The sequence below is a fragment of the Aplidium turbinatum genome, chromosome 7 (genome assembly GCF_918807975.1).
Source record: "Aplidium turbinatum chromosome 7, kaAplTurb1.1, whole genome shotgun sequence".
Taxonomy (NCBI): domain Eukaryota; kingdom Metazoa; phylum Chordata; class Ascidiacea; order Aplousobranchia; family Polyclinidae; genus Aplidium; species Aplidium turbinatum.
In genome coordinates, this window is record NC_137478.1 from 7,385,808 (window position 1) to 7,410,099 (window position 24,292).

The 24,292-nt window shown below is 38.6% G+C and overlaps 2 protein-coding genes across 2 annotated transcripts; one reads left to right on the top strand and one right to left on the bottom strand.

Moving 5' to 3' along the window:
* Positions 1-1,222: 1,222 nt before the first annotated feature.
* LOC145773707 (uncharacterized) lies at positions 1,223-3,417 on the bottom strand. The gene is made up of 2 exons (XM_082584842.1): positions 2,907-3,417; positions 1,223-1,962 (listed from the first exon to the last, which is right to left on the bottom strand). The coding sequence occupies exons 1-2, from the start codon at positions 3,415-3,417 to the stop codon at positions 1,223-1,225; spliced, it is 1,251 nt and encodes a 416-aa protein (XP_082440968.1).
* Positions 3,418-15,925: 12,508 nt separating this feature from the next.
* Positions 15,926-18,019, top strand: LOC145773708 (uncharacterized). The gene is made up of 2 exons (XM_082584843.1): positions 15,926-16,238; positions 16,657-18,019. Exons 1-2 carry the CDS (start codon positions 15,926-15,928, stop codon positions 17,475-17,477), a joined length of 1,134 nt encoding a protein of 377 aa, XP_082440969.1. The 3' UTR covers positions 17,478-18,019.
* Positions 18,020-24,292: the final 6,273 nt, after the last annotated feature.

Genomic DNA, 24,292 nt, shown 5'->3' on the forward strand with positions numbered 1-24,292 from the left:
AGGAGCGTTTGCTCCTGGGGGGAGGGACTCTGATGGTGGGATCTTCATTTCAGTGTATGATAGGTCATTTTCGAATAGTTGTTTCCATTGCTTAAGTCTTGTTTCTTCTTTTGTTGAGGGTAGTGGCTGGACGTATGTTAGGAAGCTTTTTCTTGATTTCAACCGGGTTTGTGCAGCAGTTTTTCCATATAGAGGATGTTTTTCATCACATGTTTGTTTTAGCCTTTCAGCTTGACTGTTAACGTCTCTTCTTATGTGTGGTGGTGCAATACCAGCGAGCAGATAAAGTTTGTTGGTATTTGTGGGCTTCAGACACACAGTAATAAGACGACAAGAATGATTGAGTACCAAGTTAAGCTTCGATGAGTGACAGGACCTGTTCCAAACAAGGCATGCATATTCTGCTGTGGAGTAGCACAAAGCCAATGCGGTCATTCTGAGGGTTTGTGGATTAGTGTCCCACCCAGAATTGGTAAGCTTCCTCAGGATATTGTTTCTGGTGTTAACCTTAGCCTTTGTGTTTTCAATGTGGTTTTTGTAGCTGAGAATACGGTCCAGTGTTACTTCAAGGTAGACGGGGTTGGGGTAATGTTCTAGCTCTGCTCCCGACCAGGAGATTTTGAGGGTCCTTGTAGCTTCTTTGTTTTTTAGGTAGAAAGAACATACTTGTGTCTTTGAAGGGTTAGCTTTGAGGTGATTGTTGGTGTGATATTGTGTTAACTCCTCGAGCGACTTTGTGAGGTTTTGTTCTATAGCAACAAAGGTCTTTTCTTGTGATGTTATGCAAAATCATCGGCGTATATAAACCGCTTAGTCACTTTAGTGTGTTGATCTATCGGCTGATCATTGGTGTATATGTTATACAGTAACGGTGCTAGAACACTTCCTTGAGGAAGTCCATTCCGTTGATGATGCCAGCGGCTTGTTTTTGAATTCAGGACAACTTGGAATCGTCTGTTGTGGAGTAACGTTGCTATAAGCTTTGTTAATGCAGCATCTTTGGACATCTGCAAGATCTTTTTCAGCAGGAGACGATGGTTAACTGTGTCATAAGCCGAAGATAGGTCAACAAATGCAGCACCAGTAGTCATACCTTTCTGGAATCCGTCTTCAATATGTTGCGTTAGACACAGCAATTGACCTGTTGTTGACTTTCCAGGTCAAAAGCCAGCTTGTTGGGGAATTAGGTGTGGTTCAACAAAAGGTGATAGTCGGCCAAGAATTAACCTCTCGAACAATTTGTAAAGGTGACACAGTAAAGAAATTGGTCTGAAATTTTTGCTAGAGATAGATCTTTTCCAGGTTTCAGAAGAGCAATGATCCGTGCTTTCGACCAGATCTTTGGGATGTGTTTCTTTGCCATGCAACAATTGAACAGTTTTAGAAGCCACTTTCTAGCCAAAGGACCAAAATGTTTTAATTCTTCAGTGAAAATGCCGTCTAGTCCAATACCTTTGCCGTTTTTGAGAGTATCAATACCTGCCTTAAGTTCGTTTGGTGAGAAGGGTAATGTTAAACCAGTATTTTCAGTATATTCCACATTCTTGATTTTTGGTCTGGGGATTTTCTTTGTTGGTTTACCATTTTCTAGCAGCTGGTGAGCAACTTTATTAGCCGTGATTGGATGGTGTTGCTGTTTTGATTTTGATGGATTGTTACTTAATTTTCGTATTAGAATCCATGCCTTCTTGCTATTTCTCGACATATCCGTTGTTTCGATGGTGTTTTGCCATTTTCGTTGCCGTTCTTCAGAGATGGAGATCATCAGGAGTTCGCCGGTAAGGATGGTAGCTTCCGCAAAAGGGTCTTCTTCAAACAGTTGTTGGTACTTTTGCAACAGCTTGGCACTTTCACAGTTTAGACCGGGAATATATTTTGAGCTGCATCCGCGTGGGATGTTTCTCTTGGCTATCTGGCGCACAAGATTGGCAAAGGATTCATAATTTCCTGGCGCTGGGTCAACTGATTTTATTTTGTTTCAAGTTCTTCTGTGAAGCATGCCCAGTTTGCCTTTTGAAAGTTGAAACGTCGTTGAAAAGGAACACTTGATGGCAGTGGCGTACGCAGGATTTTCTCAAAGGGGGGGGAGCGATTGAAAGTAGCATAGCCAAGAATTTTGAAAGGGAAGGTTGACGACCGGCGGGCGAAGCCCGACGGCGTTTTCGCTTAAGACGACAACCAGCGGCGGGGGGTCTGGGGGGCCTCCCCCAGAAAATTTTGAAAAATTACTTTGAATTTGGTGCATTCTGAGAGCATTTTCAACAAAAATGTGGGTATGAATATTCCTGTAAAATGGTGCTGTCAGGTGGCATAGCAAAAGGATAAGATCATGTTTTCTTCCGCATTTTTCGAAAATAAAGCTAAGTCTCCATGTTTTCTTGTTGTTAATTTCTGGCTGAGATGTTTGGTATTGGCAAAACACGCTCTTTTAATGCAGTTTTGTTTAAAATTAGGCAAGTTTTTTTTAGACTGAAACCATCATTCTCAAGCATAAAGAAACTGAAAGCATCATTCTCAATATCGTGACGTCACACGCGTGCCAAAGTGGGGTTGTAACCCCCAAGGCCCAACCTCCCCCTTTTGGCTATGCCACTGGCCATTGATATCTCAGACGTCTTCATGATATCCAGTATGGTTTTAGTTTAGACTTTATCCATTTCTCTCTCACTAATCACTATAATAGGCTTACAGAACACTATGCTACATTGGCATACCTGGGGTGGGGTAGGTGGATTGGGCCATGTATTTCGTATTGGCTTAGCCTATAAAACAACATTGTTACAGTAATTGCTTTGACAGAGCAATGCAAAACATATTAAATGCCTTAATCTACGTCGTTAACTACTAAAACATTTTAAGGGGGGGGGGGGGGCATGGCCCAATGGCCCCCCCCCTCCCCTGCGTACGCCACTGCTTGATGGTGAGATTGCGGCAGAGATGCTTATGCTGATTGGACGGTGTTCGTGTTCTTGGGATAGCATTTAAGACTGTTTTCTTACACATTCCTGCGATTCTATGAGTTGAAAATGCAATATCGGGGTTGTAACCAGATTTCCATCTTCTGCTATTGAATGAGTGGGGCTGTTTAGCGTCATGTATTAGGCTGAGTTGGTAATTTTCAGCCCATAATTCAACAGCTTCACCATCAAGGTTTGTTTCACTGTATCCCCACTGGGTGCTATGGCTATTAAAACCACCAATCACAACTTGTGGTTTCTCTGTAGTTAAGAAAGGAGGAAGTTCAAATTGGGTAGGTGGCGGGTTGTAAATGGAGGTGATGTTGACATGAGTGAGCTCAACAGACAGCGCTTCGATGTCCTTCAGATTGAGCTTTGATGTTGATTGCACAACCAGTCCTTTTCTGACAAGCATGGCGCTGCCATGTTTTTCATGCGGCCTTTCAATGACATTTTTCATGCCATGCCAGTACTTTTGTGCTAGTGATGAAACTCATAACTACAGTATAATACCAGAGGTGCTAAGAAAGATTTACTTTTTAAACCAAGAATGCGTACAAAGCTTGGCCAACGCTCAATTAAATTTATTGGAACAAACACATTGAACAAATTACCGGAACAGCTAAGAAAAGTCCAAACCATAAGTATGTTTTCTAAAAAATTAAAACTGCACTTAATGTCTGGGTATAAGTAACTGGTATAGTACCATCAAACTGATTTTACTTATGCTCACCGTTTCTCGCAAATTCTGTATTTTCGCTTTTTCTTACCAGAATGCTGTGTTGTGTATTATAATTATGTAGGCTATATGCCATTTTGTATCACTGCATCTTTTCTTGTATTCCTGTTTTTATATTGTACTGTTAAATTTTATATGTGTATTGTTTTTTTTTATGTTGTAATATATATTTGCGTTCTTTGGCACCGTTCTATGTCAAATAGGCTATGACATCACACGGGTGTGGCAGACTTGATGACCAGATCGGTCCTTCTGCCACTCCCATCATCATCAGCAAACAACTTAGTTCACATTGTAATCTTGTGTTGTTTGTTTTTTTCACATGTGCTGATGATGCGAAATAAAAGAACTTGAACTTGATGCAAATGCAAAGATTCGGATATATCTTCTGAAGGCTGTTCTTGTAGCTTATCTGTACGTTAAAAAATTACTTGCCGTGACAAATCCTCTCCCTTTCTCGATGACATAAATAAAACGATTCAATTCCATTGTTAGTTCGTTGGCATCAATGTCCTCAGTGCTGCCGTGCTGCCGAAGTAACCCCCCAATATTTTGGCATCATCTCCCCAATAATTTAGAAGAAAAAAAATCTGAAGTTGTACTTCGATTTAGTTGTTTGTAAGCATCTCGAATTGCTGTTGTTTTTCGTTTATTGATGATTGATCACAGTTCTAAATTGTCTTGGATTTGACGCTAAACAATGAAGGACCTTCATTGAAGGTATTAAGGACGGGTTGGACCAGGCCACGCACTGCAGTAATGCATATGAGGGGACTCATTGTATTAATCTCCTGTGCAGGCCTTGTGTCTCTGGTATAGGCTACAATGGATTAATATCCTGCGTTTAATCGCAGCTCGTAACTATAGTGTCTGCTGTTCAATGCTAAAAGTGCTTACCTGGCATTGTCCGAGTTGGAAAAACCTGTCTATTCTCAAATACTCCAGCTGATTAGGTACCCGGACATTTTGCCGAAAGACATTTTTCCGAAAGGACTAATTGCCGAAAGGACTAAATGCCGATTGGACAAATTGCCGAAATTATACAAATGCATTATAATGTATTATCATAACCTAATAACACGTAAATATCATTCACAAACAGATTTCACTCACACATTATGTGCGACAGCGCGTAAGTATCTGACAGAAGGGTTATATGTATCGATATTCTCCACAATGTGTTTTAGTCTATCGTTCAAAACCTTATATTTTTTATTTGGGTGGCGCCAATTGAACGCCAGCTGATAACTGCTCCAGGATTAGTTCGTTGTGCGATTGTTCCTTTATCAACTTTACTGTCAGTCGACGTGTCGTGGGGTGTGTGATAGAGACTCGTTGATCGAAAGCATGGTGCCATCCATCGATGAAATTGTTAGTACGAGGAAGATCATCAACAACTCGATCGTGTATATTCCAAAGCGATGGAACGAAGGCAGGACGACGTCGACGACCACGCTGCAAGATACCAATCCAGGTAGTTTCAAAATATACAACAAAGTCATGAAATCAAATTGTTTCGGTAATTTGTCCTTTCGGCAATTAGTCCTTTCGGCAATTTTTCCATTCGGCAAAATGTCCTTCGGCAAAATGTCCTTTTGGAAAAATGTCTTTCGGCACAATGGGTTTCGGCAAAATGTCCGCGCACGAGCTGATTAAGATCCTCTTAATTTACCCTGTAAGCTCTGCTGCTTGTGAGAGGTTGTTTTCCAATCTTCGTAGATTGAAAACCTGGCTGAGAAATACTTTGGGACAGGAAAGGTTGAATGCTAGCATTGTTTGCAACATTCACCAAAATAATCTTAATGACATCAGCATAAATGACATTGCTAATGAGTTTTCAATGCGCACTACCGTAAGACGGAATATGTTTGGTTGTAACAAGTTCTTGTGATGTGTTTGAAAGTTAGTATTTTTGTCATAAATTTGAAGATGTTCTTCTGTAGCTTCGATTGTCTTCAGTCTCCTGACTAGTGACTTTGTCCTATAGTGCACTTAGGGTTGAATGTAGAAACTAAACTTAAGCTGTTCTTAGCCATAAGAACTACTTAAGTACTAATCATGTCTTAAAACTGTATGCAGAAACTGAACTTTTGACTAAGCAATACTTAAGTTCTTATCAAAATGTTCAAAAATGAAGACTGCTACTGACCAGTCTTAAGTTGTGATTATTTCTGGCAATGCCTAAAGTTATGGTAGCCTACACGTTAGGCTGATACGAGGGGATGGGGGGATTGCTTTTATACTGGTAGAGTTGCTCCGTTCGCTTTTGGTTGATTTTCTTTGAAATTTTTATGGTTTTGAGAAAACGAGGAAACCCTTTCCTTTTATATCAAATTGACACTGATTAGCTGGTGTGAAATAACTATTCATGGTGCTACTGAGTAGGCTACTGTTTGGTGAGTGCTTGTAAAGTTTTCAACAAAAACGTTATATACTTGCACAGTTTACAAGGTTTTACAAAGGTACCGTAGCAAGATAATTGGAAAATGGTTCTGTGAATGAGAATCAGGTGATTGTTTATTTCTGTGTGACTTCTGTTAGCTTTTGGATACATAAAACGCATTAATTGAATAGGTAATCAGTTTATAACACCATTTGTAATTTTGTTAGGAGACAGTGGGTATGCATGTAAGCATTACATAATGACGCCAGTGCTGAACCCAGCTAACAATAGGGAACTTAGATACAACAGGAGTCACATTAACACACGTGTTCGAATCGAACAGTCATTTGGTGTCCTGAAGCAACGCTTCAGGTGTCTTTGCGTTCCACTGCAGACACATTTCAGTAACTCCTTGGTACGGTAATAATAATAGCAGTATTCTGTCTGCACAATTATGCAGTTAAACCTGGACAACCACTTCCAGAAGATGTTGTTGAACAAGATGACCACAATCAAGGACCAGAAGTAGATGATGCTGCTCCTTTATCTTCCTCAGCAACAAGCTTACAAGGACATGCGGTTCGCTTGCAGTTAATAAACCAATACTTCCAATAAACCAATACTTTTAGTTAATAGACCCTTTGGCAAGAGTTTACGCGACTATGCATGCTTGAAAAAACTCAGATTCATGGTAATAAAAAACTGGTATCAGGGAATTGAAGTGGTTTATTATCATCGTTACCTTTAGTTAGAGGTTACAATGATGGTTCAGCAAAGTTGACCACATTTAATAATGAGGCATGTAAATTCACTGCAGGGGTAACTACAATTTGCAAAAATGCACAAGTATTGTAGACTTCAATTATGTAAATACAAGAGGAAAATACTTCACCGCAGTAAATTTTAGCGCGATAGTCAAATTGGTGGGGGCCTCGAAAGCGCGTAAATCAAAGTGAGAGGGGGGGCCTGAGCAACTGCCCAATTTGCCCATTCTTATATCCACCACTGCAACGAAAAGAATACTTTCTGCAACAGGAAATCGACCAGGACTTAAACAATGCTTAGCTAGGTTCTTCTTAGCGTTAAGCAGTTCTTTAGTTAAGTTTAGTTTCTACATTCAACCCTTAATCTCTTCTTAGTTAAGTTCTGTTTAAGTTTTCAGTCAATGACTTAAGTCTACGTACGTGACGCATTGCGTAAGAATTTCTTACGTCGTCGCTGATACATCACCGACACTAGACTTGCAAAGCAGCACCTGCGCATACGAAACTTCTAATTCTGGTCATTTGTATGCTGTAATAACCCTTTCTAATAACAAGAATTAAAAATAATGTATAAAGCGATCCAGTTTTGACATAGTACCGGTACTGCAAATTACATACTGGTCACTGGGAGCGACAGCCGTTTGCAGTGGTGGATATAAGAATGAGCAAATTGGGCAGTTGCTCAGCCCCCCCCCCCCCAATTTGATTATCGCGCTAAAATTTACTGCGGTGAAGTATTTTCCTCTTGTATTTACATAACTAAAGTCTACAATACTTGTGCATTTTTGCAAATTGTAGTTACCCCCTGCAGTGAATTCACATGCCTCATTATTAAATGTGGTCAACTTTGCTGAACCATCATTGTAACCTCTAAAGGTAACGATGATAATAAACCACTTCAATTCCCTGATACCAGTTTTTTATTACCATGAATCTGAGTTTTTTCAAGCATGCATATTGCATAGTCGCATAAACTCTTGCCAAAGGGTCTATTAACTAAAAGTATTGGTTTATTGGAAGTATTGGTTTATTAACTGCAAGCGAACCGCACGTCCTTGTAAGCTTGTTGCTGAAGAAGATAAAGGAGCAGCATCATCTACTTCTGGTCCTTGATTGTGGTCATCTTGCTCAACAACATCTTCTGGAAGTGGTTGTCCAGGTTTAACTGCATAATTGTGCAGACAGAATACTGCTATTATTGTTACCATACCAAGGAGTTACTGAAATGTGTCTGCAGTGGAACGCAAAGACACCTGAAGCGTTGCTTCAGGACACCAAATGACTGTTCGATTCGAACACGTGTGTTAATGTGACTCCTGAAAGGATTCCCTCGTTTTCTCAAAACCATATAAAAATCCCAAAGAAAATCAACCAAAAGCGAACGGAGCAACTCTACCAGTATAAAAGCAATCCCCCCATCACCTCGTATCGGCCTAACGTGTACCATAACTTTAGGCATTGCCAGAAATAATCACAATTTAAGACTGGTCAGTAGCAGTCTTAACTTTTGAACATTTTGATAAGAACTTAAGTATTGCTTAGTCAAAAGCTTAGTTTCTGCATACAGTTTTAAGACATGATTAGTACTTAAGTAGTTCTTATGGTTAAGGACAGCTTAAGTTTAGTTTCTACATTCAACCCTTAGGGTTGAATGTAGAAACTAAACTTAACTAAAGAACTGCTTAACGCTAAGAAGAACTTAGCTAAGCATTGTTTAAGTCCTGGTCGATTTCCTGTTGCAGAAAGTATTCTTAATCTCTTCTTAGTTAAGTTCTGTTTAAGTTTTCAGTCAATGACTTAAGTCTACGTACGTGTCGCATTGCGTAAGAATTTCTTACGTCGTCGCTGATACATCACCGACACTAGACTTGCAAAGCAGCACCTGCGCATACGAAACTTCTAATTCTGGTCATTTGTATGCTGTAATAACCCTTTCTAATAACAAGAATTAAAAATAATGTATAAAGCGATCCAGTTTTGACATAGTACTGCAAATTACATACTGGTCACTGGGAGCGACAGCCGTTTGCAGTGGTGGATATAAGAATGGGCAAATTGGGCAGTTGCTCAGGGCCCCCCCACTTTGATTTGCGCGCTTTCGAGCCCCCCCAATTTGATTAGCGCGCTAAAATTTACTGCGGTGAAGTATTTTCCTCTTGTATTTACATAACTGAAGTCTACAATACTTGTGCATTTTTGCAAATTGTAGTTACCCCTGCAGTGAATTTACATGCTTCATTATTAAATGTGGTCAACTTTGCTGAACCATCATTGTAACCTCTAAAGGTAACGATGATAATAAATCACTTCAATTCCCTGATACCAGTTTTTTATTACTATGAATCTGAGTTTTTTCAAGCATGCATAGTCGCATAAACTCTTGCCAAAGGGTCTATTAACTAAAAGTATTGGTTTATTGGAAGTATTGGTTTATTAACTGCAAGCGAACCGCACGTCCTTGTAAGCTTGTTGCTGAGGAAGATAAAGGAGCAGCATCATCTACTTCGGGTCCTTGATTGTGGTCATCTTTTTCAACAACATCTTCTGGAAGTGGTTGTCCAGGTTTAACTGCATAATTGTGCAGACAGAATACTGCTATTATTGTTACCATACCAAGGAGTTACTGAAATGTGTCTGCAGTGGAACGCAAAGACACCTGAAGCGTTGCTTCAGGACACCAAATGACTGTTCGATTCGAACACGTGTGTTAATGTGACTCCTGTCGTATCTTCGTTCCCTATCGTTAGCTGGGTTCAGCACTGGCGTCATTATGTAATGCTTACATGCATACCCACTGTCTCCTAACAAGAGACCGTTTATTTCATTGGTTTCGAGTCTGTCCCGTATGACGCTGTTTTCAAAAATTCTGGAGTCATGAGTTGACCCAGGCCATCGCGCAACAACATTCGTAAAAATGCGATCTGCTGTGCAGATTGCCTGCACATTTATAGAAAAGTAACCTTTGCGGTTTCTGAAAACTTCGGCGGTGTCTCCACCTGGTGACTTTATGGGTATGTGCGTGCAATCGATTGCACCCACAACTAAAGGAAACCCAGCAATAGCAAAAAAAGCTTGCTTGACTTCCGCCAAGTTGGTAGGAAACTTCATAAAATTAGATTTTCTTTTAGCAATACACTTTGAAATCTTGTGAACTGCTCTGCAAACTGTGCTTTGGTGCAATCCCATGAGGTCGCCGTCGGTAGTTTGGAAATTTCCTGTAGTTTTCTCAAAACCATAAAAATTCCAAAGAAAATCAACCAAAAGCGAACGGAGCAACTCTACCAGTATAAAAGCAATCCCCCCATCCCCTCGTATCAGCCTAACGTGTAGGCTACCATAACTTTAGGCACTGCCAGAAATAATCACAACTTAAGACTGGTCAGTAGCAGTCTTAACTTTTAAACATTTTGATAAGAACTTAAGTATTGCTTAGTCAAAAGTTTAGTTTCTGCATACAGTTTTAAGACATGATTAGTACTTAAGTAGTTCTTATGGCTAAGGACAGCTTAAGTTTAGTTTCTACATTCAACCCTAAGTGTAGTGATTCTAGTAAAGGAGAGACAAGAAGAAAAGTATAACTTCTGTGTTTTTGGAAAAACTAAGTATTCATTAGAAGGTCATAGGTTCGAATCCCGCTGGAGGTATCCATTTTTCTTTGCTTGTTTCTTAATCTTGCAGCAGTCATACACAAGAGCACTGGTAGCACTTTTATCTCCATGATTTCTTATCTGTATATTGTACTGTTAGCAGCTAATTTACTGAGGTCCGGTGATTGTTTAATAAACTCAATACCGGTAGCATACCACTAAAATTGTGTATAAAAATATGCATCTCCTCCAATGTTCAAAATCGTCTAAAATTTGATAAAATGTTGATCTATCCCCCCCAATACAGTTGTTGCCCAACTAACTTCGGCATCACTGAATGTCTCCCATTTTTCTTTTAAGATTTTTGCAGTGATTCTCCAGTTCATTTTCTCTGAGACACTTATTCAGGCTGCTAGCGTTGTAGGCTATGGAAATCCAACAACTTGTACCACTCGACGAGTTGGTCAAAGCGTGAATAATAATAATGTTATGGTTTTTGTTTATTGTCGCTCTACAACAGCTAAGGTCTTTTAGCGACAGGGCTCATTTTTAATTTATTTCAGGTTTACGATGTTATCACATTATCACCCGACTCATTCTCACTGCGCTATGCAGGATAGAACACAATCGGTACCGTTTTTAAAGTCTTCGGTTTGACCCGACCTGGAATCGATCTCAGATCTACCAGCACCAGAGCCGAAGGCGAAACCACTCGGCCACTGAGCTGGTTGGTCAAAGCGTGAAGAAACAGACGATATGGCCTGACCAGTGAGAACAAGACAAAATTGCGATTTGAATTTTTCTTCAGCAGAAAGACGACTCGAATCATCAACACATTCGCAATCAAACGTTTTTTTTTTTTTCTACGTCGCACCGTGTTTTTTGGAAACACTTGCTCAATACCAACAAGCTCTGCTATTTCGCGTGCATTTGTAACCACGCAGTTACATCCTGTGTTTCGATAGTCTTCCAAAAACTTAGGCAGAGGGGCCCTCATTCCTTGCGGGGGGCCCTCTGGTCGTAGGGTACGGAGGGCGGTTGCTACGCCTCTGGGTAAGGCGGGTTTGAATGTCAGACATTTTGTAAAATTCATAAAAGTTGCTGCAAATTAAAGGTTTGTTTCTTCGACTCTTTTGAAATTGTTGATGGTCCACGATTATTCGGGAGAGGTTGCATAGTGCAGAATCCTAGATTAATAGTGCACTGTAAGTTTGCAAAAGTTAGGCCTCACAGCGAAGACTAAAAACACTTACCTTATGCTAATTTCTATTTACCTTTGATGCTCACCTCGTCTGTTATTAACGTAAATCTGCGATGGTCAATTTTTTATCATTATGCATTTTTTGCTTGTGTAATTAGTAGCTGCGTTTTGATTTATTTCGCATGTTATTGCACATTTAATGCTTGAATGCAATTCATTGGGTTTACTTTATTACAAAACCGCCTTGTTATCCAGCTGTAGCAAAAAGAGGCAACAAAAATAGTTTTATCCTTAACTTCCGCTCCTCTTGCTTTTTTCGCACGGAATCTTAGACTTGGTAAAACTTGATCAGCAACCTTTTATGATCAAAGAGGACGATGTTTGATTTTGTTGCACAAAACTTTAGCATATCATCGGAGGGATGTGTGTGGACCGTAGGTTAGCATGTAGCTTTCCTATTGGAAAAAGTAGGAGGTTTTGATATCTAAATAGTTATCTTGATGTTTAAGCGAGAAATCCTTACGAATGTAAAGCGTGCATCTGCTAGGCAAGATTTCAGATTAGGAGATGCGCCTGGAGATGCGAAACAACTTTCTTTCCCACGCTTGCTTCCGCAGCACTGGGAGAATCAATTTTTCTGAGTTAAAAAATGTTATACTTTTTACAGAAATAGGAGTAGTAAAGTTACGTTTAAAGCAATTTCAATCTTTTAATGACGCATAAGATATAGGTCGAATTGAGAATTGACTCTTCAGCAGTAGCATGAGCGGTAAATCGGACTTTCAGAAAGCAAATTGCCGTAAAAGCGACTGCCGATCAAGACCGTAGTGAAAACAAGCAAACTGGTGAGTAGGCTGAAACTTACAGGCTGAAACAGCACTGCCTGCCGCTGTACATTTTCATTGTCTGTTGATAACATGTATATCAACTTTTCATATTGTCACAACTCACAAGATATTTTAGCCAACGCATCCCAGTTAAAAAATCCAATCAACGTCTGCAGAGGTTGAATTTAGGTAGAGGTTGAACAAGGGCGAATTTTCTTTATTAGATTTTAAATCATTTCATCACAGCTGACCTTTCACAAATCGTGAGACGTTTTATGGCAAAAAACAGCCATTCCAGCCAACACAATGATGTTAAAGGGTGACTTTTTGCAAGCTAAAATGCCACGCAAGCATAAAATTGCTCTGCCGTAATGCCGACGTAGCATCTGGACGTTTTATAGCTTTACATTGTGCTGACAACTGCTGGAATTGCCAACTTGATAAACTATTTCATTATTCACCTCATAAACAACAAACGTTTATTGCTGAAACAAACCAATAGATCAAATCAGTTTATTGAAAAGAATTAATGTCCGTATACGTTGAATGAATGCAATAAAAAGAAGTTTTGCTGAGGTGGAGCGCCTATCAGCTTTCCAAGTTTATTTTCGTCACAATGCAACGACTGGCAATGTTTTAAATACGTTGATAGCATTTTTTCATTTTAGGTAAATCTCATCAAAGCATGTTAGTGGGAACCTAGATGTCAGTGAACCATAGTTTTTACTACTCCAATAAACATTGATCGCACGTAAAGTTAGTTTTTATGACCAACTTGCTAAATAGCTGCAAAGCGACTTTTTCTTTTGCATAATTTTTTTTCATACCGCCGTCTTTATAAAGGATGCGACAAACTAAAAAAGAACAAGTGTTCTTTTGCTTCTTCCCCGTTGCAGCCTATACATTAAACCTGCAGGCCCATAAATCTGCTCATTGGTTTAGGTGTAGCCAAATAAAAATCTTTCTTTTGCATTGTTGCTGTGGCAATGGACTTTGATTGTTTTACTTCGGAAAAATAAAAAACGAAACACTCGGTTGCTAGCAGTTGTGCTGATCATTGTTTAAATAGAAGAGTAACGAAGCTCATGAGGTAGAAGCAACTGTCTACTTCATGCTGCTGCCTGTGGACAATGGCAAGAAGACAAAATGCTTTCAGATAATTTCCAAACTCTTTTGCTTTTCTACTCACAATGAATAACTAGAAGACCTGCAAATAGTAGCGTTAGCAAAGGGTACATTTGGATTCAAGCCAGCAATAATTTTAGATCTCTAAAACATTACAGAAATTGCGGCATATTGTTTCTATACCGCATTTGCATCAAGCTACTTTATTTCGAAGAAAAAATGCATTTTTCTCGTTGAAGATTGTTCTGACTTCAAATTGTTCAGGTATTTCTTAAAGAGTTCTTTTGGTTTGTACCTTGTCCAACTTTCTCTACCAACAGCTTTGCGTGCAGAATATTGAATGATTTAAATGGGAATCTTATGGAGCGCACGAATCACTTACTTTTTTAATATTAATCTTTTAGTTTTTTGAAAAATTTCAAACACTTTTCTGGTATACGTCATAACGTTTAACAGGTTTTGTAATAATTTCAGCTTTTTGGAACGAAAAAAAAGAGATTTAATCGACTAATAAGCCAACGGTCCCTAACCTTTTTTTTATATCACGGACCGTTTTTAAAATAAAAATAGCCTCAAAAAACAATATTTGACATCTACTTGTAGAGCTAATTTTTATAGCAGTTTAAACATCTTACTTCAAGTTATCCGTATTGCAATTTTTGAAGGGTCCTTAATAACTTCGCAGGTTGGCTACTAATCCTTCAATCAATTGCCGAAAATATACATTGTCAGTGCCACCAGTAGCGAGGTTAAACAAGTGATGGAGCTATTAAAGTGAGAAAATTTTGCAAAAATGTATTAAATTTACTTGTTTTTTATTGTTCTATGGAGCATGTGACTTAATGCCTTCTCCCTGGATCCGTCACTGCTTTGATAAACATACAGCAGGTCATGGGTAAGATTCGTTAATATTAAGTGCATGATTGCAATTGCTTTCTCTGCAAGAAATTTATTTTATGACTGAAGACATATTTTCAACCAACTCGCAATCTTGACCGTCATTTTGATCGAGTGTTCTCGCGACTCGGTAAAAACCTTTTCGCGACCCGGCACTGGGCCGCGATCCGTTGGTTCGGGACCCCTGGTATAAGCAGCTGTCAAAGCATGCGATGCCACACAGGCGTGACCGTTGAGTCATCAGAATACGAGCGTCATTAAATCATTTAACATAGAATTTTACAAATGCTGCAATCGTAATCTTTTTCAACTTACAGTAGAAAGCTGAAATTTAAAGTAAAAATGATTAACATTAATATAATTAGAAAACAAAACCAGTCAGGTCCGGAAACCTGTGTACAATTTATATCTAGAGCTGTCACTGCCCCAAAGGTGACTTTTTCAGTATTTTATTCAAATAAAATCGAATTGTTTGTATCAAATAAACTGTATTCAAATAAAATCGAATTGTTTGTATCGAAAACGTAAGTGACAAAACATAAATGTTTAGAAAAAATTTTAAAATCAAAGGGTATGACCGCCCTTGTCCGGCTACTTGTTGGATCATAAAAACGAAGAAATCGTAAAGATTGTAAGTACGTAATTCAATTTCAGAAAAAAACAAATTATGTAAGCAGTAGCCCACTTATGACCCCACAATGGAACAGTATGACATGTGAATGTGAGGTGACAAATAGCAGGTTACGGATATTTTAGTTAACGAATTCAGCAATAAGAAGATACGAAAGATTGTATTGTGAAAACAGCACAAATTTGTCAAAGAAAAAGTACAATCTTGCTCAGTTGGTGAATCGAATGTGCTTGCACACTGTCTATAAATTTCAGAACTTTTAGAGTTACGTTATTCAATATAACCGCATCTTTTCACACAACAGTCGGTTTTAAGTTTTTATTACACTCATCGCACTGAATCCTGCTGCGTGCTACCACAGCCAGCTAGAACTTAGAGTCGTGTCATTGCAGAAGGAATTGTCTTTGCAGCACTCATTGTAAAAGTGACTCTTGATAGTGGATCTCATTAATCTGGTAAATCCGGTAAATTATGAACTTATAAAGTGAGCAATGATAACGTTACAGAAAGGAAATTATGGGCAATTTTGGAGAAGTGCAGGTGGTCCCAGAAATGTTGAGACACCAGGAGTTGCGATCTAGCTACTTTTGGCTGGCCATTGTCTGCTGCTCTACATTGTTTACATACATGGTTTGTCATTTGGAGAGACACAATAAAACCGCTTTTTATTTTGGTTTCCAAATGCCATAGGCCGTAAAACTTTATGTGAAATCAAGCTCATAAAAGGATAAGAATGTTTCAACAATTTTCATGTTTACAGAATCTTAGGACCTTTTGTAGAAATTTAATTAAATTTTATTTTGTAAAATTAAAAATGTCTGATAAAACGCAAATAAGCGTTGTTCCTACAAAAACTTCTAGAAACTTAATCAAATTGGATGTCAGCTCCAAAGGAGAGGTTTCTCGTTACGCCCATATTTGCTTTTTTGCTTTGATTGGCTGTTCCTTACGATTGGGCATTGATCACGTGATGGGAAGTAACGTATCAGGAATCGAAGATCCCGGATCAGTGATATTCAAAGCATTCTTTTCCAACATGTTTGGGTGCTTCTGTTTGGGTTTCCTTGCGGCTTCTAACTTATCAAAGACAGGAAACTACGCCGCTATTTATACTGGAATCTCAACAGGTAAGTTAAATTTTTAAACGTTAAAAAAAAAACTAACAAATTTTGGGTAGCAAACAAAATTGAAATCAACTCTCAAATTATCTGTACAACAGCTGGACACAAGCTATGCTTAACTTCGACAATGGAATGTATAGGTAGGCTATTAGGATTTTTGTTTCGAATTTTTAAAGTGTTTATCAAGAAAATAGAGTACTTTACTTAAAAAAGAATAATTAACATTTATTAATTTCATTTTGATATAATATTTATAATATATTCTATGATTCTGACATCATAACTATGGTTTATTAATTCCTATTTTTTGTGAAAATGTTTTTACCTTGATCAAAAACGACATGAAGCAATAATATTTTACTTTCTTTATCCCAAAACGTAATAAAAGATTATTTCTTTTTCATCTTATGGTTTTTCTTCACAGGTTTATGCGGCTCTATCACAACTTATTCGAAATGGAACCAGCAGGTGGCGCTATTATTTATCAGTGAAACGGAAACATCAATGCTGTCGCCAGTGGTCGCCCTTGCGTCAATAGCAACCGGTTTGTGTGCAGCATTGGCTGCTTTGAGTTTTGGAAAAGATATAATAACTTTGATTAAGAATCGCCGAGTGTTGATTTGCAAAAGAAAGCCATCGCTCCAACTACAAAAAGCTGCAAACACATGTAGCAAAGATGAAGGAATTTTGGAAGAGCAAGTTTTAATGAAAGACAGCGAAAGCGGTAATCACAACCGTCCTGTAAATACCTTCCCAATCTTTCTCCTATGCTTTTTAGCGTCATTTGCTTGCATTCTAGTCGTTATATTTGCGATCGGGAAACTAAATCATACCGTGCTAGTTATTTTTACAACCATTCTTATGGCCCCGTTTGGAGCCAGCTTGCGTTACGCTTTGTCAAAGCTAAACAAAGTTTCCAAGCTGCCAGTGGGAACACTAGCTGCTAATGCTTTAGGATCCGCACTACTAGCTGGAGCCCATGTTTTAAAGACTTGGGTGCCTACAAGCTGCGGAAGTCTTGCATTAATATCTGCTTTTGGTAGCGGATTTGTAGCTTGTTTGACAACTGTCTCGACGTTCATGTCAGAAACATCTGGAAAACGTAAAAGTGGCGACATTAAAGGTGCTTATTTTTATGTTGCAATTACATTCACTGTTTGCCAAATTTTGGCTATTTCTATCAATGGCGGAAGCCATATCTTGCTAACAGATGCTCAGGCCAACAGTACTTTACTCGTTTGTTAGATTGTATCATAGATTGGATTTGCTTAACAAATTTTCTCTTTCATGTAAGTGTTTGCCTTTTGCTTCGCATCTACCGCCTCATTTGAATATGTAGTTTAAGTTTTCCTTTTATACAAACGAAAATAATCGTTTTTGCATTTACATTAAATTCTTTTGCATGGTTATATAGTTTTCTGTCTGCATTGTTGTAATCGCAAACGTTTAAGTCTCAACTAACAAACAATCATTCTGCTTTGCGCTCATTGTTCTGACATGCAATGACACATCCATAAATTGCAGCAGCAACTAAATAGACTACTACAATTAGCAAAACACTATACATGGTCGATATGGTCTCGTTTTTGACATTTATTCAACTCCACACTAGCCTACAGGGTTTAACCATATTCTAATTCAACGAAAAATCTATGGAACTTTCTCGAATAGTTGATCGTTAATCAGACAATCCAAAGATGTAACAAAGCTTAAATTATTTTTTTTATTGTTCTGTATATTTTACGTTTGTTGTGAGTACAAAAAAATAAAAAGTTTTTCCAAAGCCATGTTTGGTGTGTTTCTTACTCTGCTGTTTAGCTTGTGTGATAATGCTGCTCCGCCACTAGCCTACGTATCATTTGATAGTCTTAAAACAGCGTAGCCTACATAGAGCAGAATAAGTACCTTATGTAGTGAAGTTAAAAGCAAAAATAAATTTTGAATTTTCTTTTGCATAAGTCTTTGGGGCCGGGGGTTTATTCGTTTACATCTAATGTTGACAGTGATTTCCGGACTACCCTACAAAGGGATGTTGAAGAGCACTCAGTGTTTGGTCTTATGTTTCAAAACCTACAGATTGTCCGATCCATTAGATCAGGGGTTCCTAACCTGTGGTACGCGTACCACTAGTGGTACGCGAAGGTTTTTCAGGTGGTACGCTGGTAGCTTTCATTTTTTTCACAACTTTATATTTTTTTTATCTGGTTTTGTTTACAAATTTCCCCCCCCCCCCCGAAGCCCATTCTTATTGTTACGTAACTATTTCTGTTGTTTCGTATCTTTCTTCTTCTTTTATTGTCACACTTGATTCCAAGCATTGACTGCATCTTGTCTTGCATGAAAAGTTTCCAAGATTCTCTGTTGTTTGCTTTGTGAATTATGTGTATGTTGGTGTTATTTTTGTCTGTTTGTTGGTTTAAGTAGGTTAATCTTTGTCTGCCTGGGGCACGCTTTCCTTCAATTTTGCATGTGAGAGAGAGATGTTCTAACTTTCCTTTTCGCAGCACGTCTCCTAAAAGTTGAAGTTGATTTTCTTTGATATTTTTAGTAGATTCTTTGTTTGTTTGACTTGATTTAAAATAGTTTGGTTGCTTTTTCTGTCAGTCCAGGAAATTCTCTGCATTTTTCGGAATGCCCACATTTCAAACCCATTTATTCATTTATTCTTTTATTAATTGGTTTGGTAATTGTCCAGGTTTCTGAATTATATTTAAAAAAAAATTGGATAAATGTAACACTTCAATACTCTGTATCTGGTTGCGAAGGATATGTACTTGTTGCATAATATTGATTGAGGTTGTTTAAAGAGGTTGTTATTTTGTTTAGTGTTGTTATTTGCGGTGGCGTAGCCAAGGGGGGGGGGGGTGGTTGGAGGTTACAACCCCCTTTTGGCACGCATGTGACGTCATGATATTGAGAATGATGCTTTCAGTCTCTATGCCTCTAAAACAAAGTTTGCCTAATTTTAAACGAAACTGCATTAAAAGAGCGAGTTTTGCCAATATCAAACATTCAAATATCTCAGCCAGGAATTAGCAACAAGAAAATATAGAGACTTAGCTTTATTACCGAAAAATGCCCAAGAAAACATGATCTTATCCTTTTGCTATGCCACCGGACAGCACCATTTTACAGGAATATTTATACCCACATTTTTGTTGAAAATGCTCTCAGAATGCATCCAATTCAAATAAATTTTGCTAAATATTCTGGGGGCGGCCCCTCAGACCCCCCGCTGCTGGGTGTCGCCTTTGGCGAAGACGTCGTCGGCTTCGCCAACCCCCCCCCCTTTCAAAATTCCAGGCTACGCTACTGGTTATTTGGTTGCTATTTTGTTTAGTGTTATTCGTATCATTACGATCTTCAAAATATAGGTTATGTCAATTGTCAACAAGGCGCACAATTGCTTTGAAAAGTAGTACAACGCTGCGGGGCGGTGAGCATTAATTGTGTCAAATGATTGCTGTTGATAGATATCATCTACTGTTTTATAACTTAAGCTACAAATAGCGTTGAATAATGCTAGTTGTACGCTAAAAATAGATCGGAATAAAATGTTTCATAACGGTTTCAAGGAATGTTCTCCAATAAACTTCTGGCTCAGTATGGCCTCTTCATATTTTACGCTAGCTTTCCATGCTGTTCCACAGCTACTGATTTTCCCTTCCTCGTGGGAATGCGAGCAGGGATTTTCAGTCATGATGAACATTAAGTCAAAAAATCGAAACCGACTAGGTGCGCCTGGAAATGACTTTCGATGCACTGTTGGCAAATTTACATCGCGCATCGACTAATTAGTGGAAAGTAAACAAAAATCTCATTAAATTTAGTTGTGGTGCTTTTAGTCTGGGAGCCTACGACAGAAGATTTCACCCCATAAGGTACAAAAGGTTTGACCCCTTGAAGTTACTGGGGTCAACCATGTCACTCACAAAAAGTATGGAAGATTGACCGCACCGGGTGGATCTGGACCCTAGAGCCCCCTAAAAAGCCCAAAAAGGGGGTTAATTTCACCCCATAAGGTACATGGACCAAACTTGGTGAAAACGAAGTTCTATGTCAGGACATCACAAAAATATCAAATCTAACAATATTTTCGAGTGGAAAGGTGATGTAAGACTCCCCCCAAAGTGACCCCCCAGGGGGTTAATTTCACCCCATAAGGTACATGGACCAAAGTTGGTCAAAACGAAGTCTTATGTCAGGACATCACAAAAATATCAAATCTAACAATATTTTCGGGTGGAAAGGTGATGTAAGATGCCTTCAAAGTGACTTCCCTTAATGTGACCCCCTCGGAAGGTTTATTCCACCCCATAAGGTACATGGACCAAACTTGGTCAAAATGAAGTCTTATGTCAGGACATCACAAAAATATCAAATCTAACAATATTTTCGGGTGGAAAGGTGGTGTAAGATGACTTCAAAGTGACTTCCCTTAATGTGACCCCCTCGGAAGGTGTATTTCACCCCATAAAGTACATGGACCAAACTTGGTCAAAACGAAGTCTTATGTCAGGACATCACAAAAATATCAAATCTAACAATATTTTCGGGTGGAAAGGTGATGTAAGATGTCATCAAAGTGACCCCCAGAGGGTTTATTTCACCATAGAGTACATGGACCAAACGTGGTCAAAACGAAGTCTTCTAGGGCACCACAAAATATCAAATCTAACAATACTCTCAGTTGGAAAGGTGATAAAAGACCTACCCAAAAGTGAATCTCCTCCTATAGTTTAATTTACTTCATCCCTTTCTCGAACCAACCTTGGTGTAACGAAAGTGCTATGCCAGGACAGTACGAATGGATTAAATTTAAAAATATTTTTATATAGGTTTTGATGAAATACATTCACAAGCTGTCCCATGATGCATGAAATGGAACTATAGCCTACTTTACAAAAAGTTTTTGTATAAATCATATTAAGTCAATCGAAAAAAGGCAACAGGACATGACAATACATGGCTTTGTAACACCAAAAACAGAAAGTACACAAGAAGCATATAGGCTACAGTAGCCAGAAAATTGATCCAAGATCTTGATACCACCACTAAATGTGGACTTAATCGAACAACTGACTATCCAAATCAAAACGTTTCGAAATGAATCATTTGGAACGTTAATTTAGGCAGTAATGAACATTTTCCAGCTGCTACAATAAATAACCTAATAAACCCAATGCAGTAAATTTTTATTTAATGCCATTTGCTTCATGTCTCCAATCAGTTATCGTAACTGTTCATTCATAAACAGAGATTGTTCGTGTAAATGTAAACGGTCGTTTCTTTATTCTTCATTGTCACTGCTGTCGCTTTCACTTTCTTCATCTTATTCTTCAGATTCATACAATTCTCCTGTTATATACAGAGATAAAGCAAGCTGTCTGCGATGTACCAGCCCCAAGCAATGTGGTTATCCGCACGTCTGACACTGACTGTCTTGTAATTGGCTTAGGTTGCTATGGAACTTTTGATCCTTCATTAAAGATATGGATAGAAGCTGGCTTGCAAAGCAATAACACGCAGCGGTACATCAACATCAACCAGCTGCATAGGCCTACCGCACTTGGAGTGACGATTTGCAAGTGTTCACCTGCATATCATGCCTTTACAGATTCTGATTACACCTCGTCATTTAGCAGGAAAGGGAAAGTGCGGCCGCTGAAATTACTCCAAGGAAACCACGAAGCGCAGGCAGCTTTTAGCCAACTCGGACACGACAAAGAAATTAGTGAAGACACTATCATCGCCATAGAGAACTTTGTGTGTAACATGTACAAAAACAAGAAAATTAATTATGTCAACGAAGTCCGTTTACAAATGTTTTTAGACGGCTACAAACCCAAAAAAGAAAATGAAAGGATATCATGCATACCAGAAGCTACTGTAGATAGTAGTACTCTACCACTTTGTTTACGAGTACTTCTCCAGAAGACAAGGCGCACACATCTCATCACAAGATGGTGGTTATCTTCAACTAGAAGTGAACAAGCAGCAACGTTGCTGCTAGAGTATGGCTGGAAAGAAGAAGGAGGTTCTTATAAAGTGGTGTGGTTTGAAGGTAAAGGTATAAAGCATCTTTAGATGTCTCTGCGTGGAATCTGATCTCATCCAGGAAAGTCAAGAAGAAGGTAAACAGCATTGGATGTCGCTTGGGTTACCCTTTATAAATATAAAACTTTCTCCTGGTCTATCAGTCGTTTACTTTCTTACTGTAAACATTAGCCAATAACTGGCTGTAAAGTTTCGTTTTAGGAACCTATAACCAATAGTTTCTGCAATCTTGAGAAAAATGCCTGGGTGCACTAAATAACAAATAAATGTTGAACTTTTTCCAGTTAATAGTAAGTTGCAATGTTGCATTATTCGAAGAAAAATAGACGTCTGTAAATGATAATAAAACTACTATTGTATGTTACGCATATCTGTAGTGCATAATAGCAATTGTTTCGTACAGTCTTTATTTCTCTGTATATAACAGGAGAATTGTATGAATCTGAAGAATAAGACGAAGAAAGTAAAAGCGACACCAGTGATTGATTGATTGATTGAATCTTTATCCTCGGACTGGGAAAGCTTCTTGCAGAGCTTAATCCTGGCAGTTTCGCATACTTGTAGAGGCTTTGAATCACTGGCGCAGGCCCGGTCACCGAGATTGACAGAGTGAAGTTTCCGATTGTTGAAGGCTTGTTGTCGGGGAATTATTCCATCCATTAGATGCCGCTGAATGGAGAGCAGCCCTTAACGTGCGTTGCTCAAGCGCACACCCGAGAGTCGAACCAGCGCCGCTATTGATCTTGAAGCTTCTTCGTTCCAGAAGTGACGCGCTAACCAATTGAGTTACCGTTTACATTTACACAAACAATCTCTGTTTATGAATGAACAGTTACAATAACTGATTGGAGACATGAAGCAAATGGCATTAAACAAAAATTTACTACATTGGGTTTATTGGGTTATTTATTGTAGCAGCTGGAAAATGTTCATTACTGCCTAAATTAACGTTCCAAATGATTCATTTCGAAACGTTTTGATTTGGATAGTCAGTTGTTCGATTAAGTCCACATTTAGTGGTGGTATCAAGATCTTGGATCAATTTTCTGGCTACTGTAGCCTATATGCTTCTTACGTACTTTCTGTTTTTGGTGTTACAAAGCCATGTATTGTCATGTCCTGTTGCCTTTTTTCGATTGACTTAATATGATTTATACAAAAACTTTTTGTAAAGTAGGCTATAGTTCCATTTCATGCATCATGGGACAGCTTGTGAATGTATTTCATCAAAACCTATATAAAAATATTTTTAAATTTAATCCATTCGTACTGTCCTGGCATAGCACTTTCGTTACACCAAGGTTGGTTCGAGAAAGGGATGAAGTAAATTAAACTATAGGAGGAGATTCACTTTTGGGTAGGTCTTTTATCACCTTTCCAACTGAGAGTATTGTTAGATTTGATATTTTGTGGTGCCCTAGAAGACTTCGTTTTGACCACGTTTGGTCCATGTACTCTATGGTGAAATAAACCCTCTGGGGGTCACTTTGATGACATCTTACATCACCTTTCCACCCGAAAATATTGTTAGATTTGATATTTTTGTGATGTCCTGACATAAGACTTCGTTTTGACCAAGTTTGGTCCATGTACTTTATGGGGTGAAATACACCTTCCGAGGGGGTCACATTAAGGAAAGTCACTTTGAAGTCATCTTACACCACCTTTCCACCCGAAAATATTGTTAGATTTGATATTTTTGTGATGTCCTGACATAAGACTTCATTTTGACCAAGTTTGGTCCATGTACCTTATGGGGTGGAATAAACCTTCCGAGGGGGTCACATTAAGGGAAGTCACTTTGAAAGCATCTTACATCACCTTTCCACCCGAAAATATTGTTAGATTTGATATTTTTGTGATGTCCTGACATAAGACTTCATTTTGACCAAGTTTGGTCCATGTACCTTATGGGGTGGAATAAACCTTCCGAGGGGGTCACATTAAGGGAAGTCACTTTGAAGGCATCTTACATCACCTTTCCACCCGAAAATATTGTTAGA